The following is a 2,556-nucleotide window of genomic DNA, read 5'->3' as shown; positions in this document are numbered from 1 at the left end:
AACCCGCACAATGACATCCAGGTCTGTGGCCGTCCTGCCGGCACCCTCTCAGCAGGTCCCTTGCCCTTGGCCTTGTGTGGGACCTCCCCCAATCCTTCGTACCCTCCTGGCTCTGTCCCCCTCACCTCCTCAGTTCTGTGGGCCTCCCTCCCCTGCGGAGGGGCCCTGGGAGGGGAGTGGAGGCTTTGTCCCCGTCCCTCCAGTGCCCTTATTGTGCAGAGGAGGAAACAGGCCCAGAGAGAGCAGGGGAAGTGTCCAAGGGCACACAGCAATCTGTGGTGGCTGCTAATCCTGGTCCATCCCATCATCATTAGGACCAAGGCCATGGAGGGAGGCAGGATGAGGGAGCCTTAGGATCCAGAGGGGTGCCAGTTTTGGAGGGGACAAGGAGCACAGAGTGGGGGGCCTGTCAGAGGTGGGGGAGAGGAAGAGAGGGGGCAGATGGGACTAATAAAGGAGGGGAGGGTTGAGGGGGCTGGGGGCTGTAGGTGTGGCCACGCTGATGTTCCCTGGCCACCCCACACACAAATGTTTAACACACTGTTATGGGCACACACACAAAGTCATGTCTGTCATGCACATGTGTATGCATGCATGTACGCGTCACTCGCACAGGTACATTCACACCAGGGTTACATCACGCAGGGACCTGATGCACAGGGTCTCAGGCATGTCTTTGTACAGGCACGTCCTCGAGTATCCCCTATCTGAGATGCTGGGGACCAGAAGTGTTTTGGATTTGGGATTTTCTGGGATTTTGGAATATTTGCAAATACTTAATCTGTTAAACATCCGTAATCTGAAAATCCAAAACCTGAAATGGGGCTGGATGGTTGGCTCACTTGGTTAGAGCGTGGTGCTGATAACACTAAGGTCAAGGGTTCGAATCCTCTTACTGGCCAGCCAACAAAATAAAACGCAAAAACAAAACCTGAAATGCCCCAATGAGCATTTCTTTTGAATGTCATGTTGGTGCCCCCAAAATTTCAGATTTTCAGATTAGAAATGCTCAACCTGTATTGCAACAGGCAGTTTCGGGGCCTTGCTGCCCTCAAAAGGTGGCCATGTGTCTTTAGTGCATGGTCTTGCAGTCCCATTAGCGGCTCACTGACAGGGAGATGCAGCCCCATCTCCCCCTGACCCACCACCAGAGCTCTGTGCAGCTTCAGTTACATCCAGCACATTGGCCACATCGTCCCTCACAGCCACGACTGGTTCCAGCTGGAAAGGCACATTTCCACCCCAAACCCAGCCTGCCACCAGTCCTGCAGGTGGCACACGCAGTCAGAGCAGTGAGCGCCGCTGCACGGGTGCCCATGCAACACACCTCTGCACGTGCAGCTGTGCAGCCCAGTCCATGCTCGTGGGCTCACATGTGTGCCCCCCACCATGTGACACCCAGCCCTGTGCCCAGAGCTCTCGGTCGAGCCATGGTGCTGAGCTACAGGTCTCTCCCAGGCCTTCAGCCGTGCCCACCGCATTGGGCAGAACAAGAAGGTGATGATCTACCGGTTTGTGACACGGGCCTCGGTGGAGGAGCGCATCACGCAGGTGGCCAAGCGCAAAATGATGCTCACCCACCTGGTGGTGCGGCCCGGCCTTGGCTCCAAGTCGGGCTCCATGACTAAGCAGGAGCTAGACGACATCCTCAAGTTCGGCACGGAGGAGCTCTTCAAGGATGACGTGGAGGGTGGGTCTCCGTTCTGTGGGAGCGTGGTGGGGCTTTGGGGGTGGCCCTGCGTGAGACACACCCATCCGGGGCCCACCTGCTGGCCCGCCTCACACAGCTTCCCTTTCCTCTGCGACCCCGGCCTGTGTCTCTTGGCCAGGGCTGGCCAAGGTGGTGTCTCTGGGTGCTGCCCACCAACCCTGCATCCCCTCTCTGTCCTACACCAGCACCCCTCCTCCTCTGCCCTACAGGCATGATGTCTCAGGGCCAGAGACCTGTCACGCCCATCCCTGATGTCCAGTCCTCCAAAGGGGGAGCCCTGGCTGCCAGTGTGAAGAAAAAGCATGGTAGCACCCCGCCAGGTAGGGGCCAACCTGATCCCAGCCCCCAGCTCCTCCTCTGTCCAGGCTGCCCTTGGCGAGGAAGGGGTTTCCCCTGCCTGCCCCCAGGAGCCCCAGGACACTTGGGTGTCCACAGACTGTGGGCTGGGCAGGGAGTGGGGCTGTTACAGTGCGGTTTCCTCTGGTCATGATGCTGCACAGCTGCAGCTCCTGGAGGGGACTGGGAAAGGCCACTGTTGGGAGTCCGTCCTGGGGAGGTGCGCAGCCAGACCTGGGCACTTTCCTCTGTGTCCCCATACTGTAACCGGTCTGCCCCCCAGGTGACAACAAGGACGTGGAGGACAGCAGTGTGATCCACTATGACGACGCAGCCATCTCCAAGCTACTGGACCGGAACCAGGATGCCACCGACGACACGGAGCTGCAGAACATGAACGAGTACCTGAGCTCCTTCAAAGTGGCACAGTACGTGGTGCGCGAAGAGGACGGCGTGGTAAGACCCGCGGCCCCGCCCCCGCCGCGGCCCCGCCCCCTGCCGCGTCATCC

General features: G+C 59.2%; 1 protein-coding gene across 1 annotated transcript in view; it reads left to right on the top strand.

The window, feature by feature from the left end:
* The window catches only part of LOC103603846 (chromodomain-helicase-DNA-binding protein 5-like), a 23,104-nt gene that overhangs the window by 2,057 nt on the left and 18,491 nt on the right, over positions 1-2,556 (top strand). The window contains exons 3-5 of the mRNA XM_008588436.1: positions 1,459-1,690; positions 1,921-2,031; positions 2,331-2,503. Of these exons, the coding sequence (XP_008586658.1) occupies positions 1,459-1,690; positions 1,921-2,031; positions 2,331-2,503 (516 nt within the window). The remainder of the gene's footprint in view (positions 1-1,458; positions 1,691-1,920; positions 2,032-2,330; positions 2,504-2,556) is intronic.

This window comes from Galeopterus variegatus, unplaced genomic scaffold, assembly GCF_000696425.1.
Source record: "Galeopterus variegatus unplaced genomic scaffold, G_variegatus-3.0.2 Scaffold4824, whole genome shotgun sequence".
Classification (NCBI taxonomy): Eukaryota; Metazoa; Chordata; class Mammalia; order Dermoptera; family Cynocephalidae; genus Galeopterus; species Galeopterus variegatus.
The sequence above is the reverse complement of the archived record's forward strand: the minus strand, read 5'-3'. Positions and strand labels throughout refer to the sequence as shown.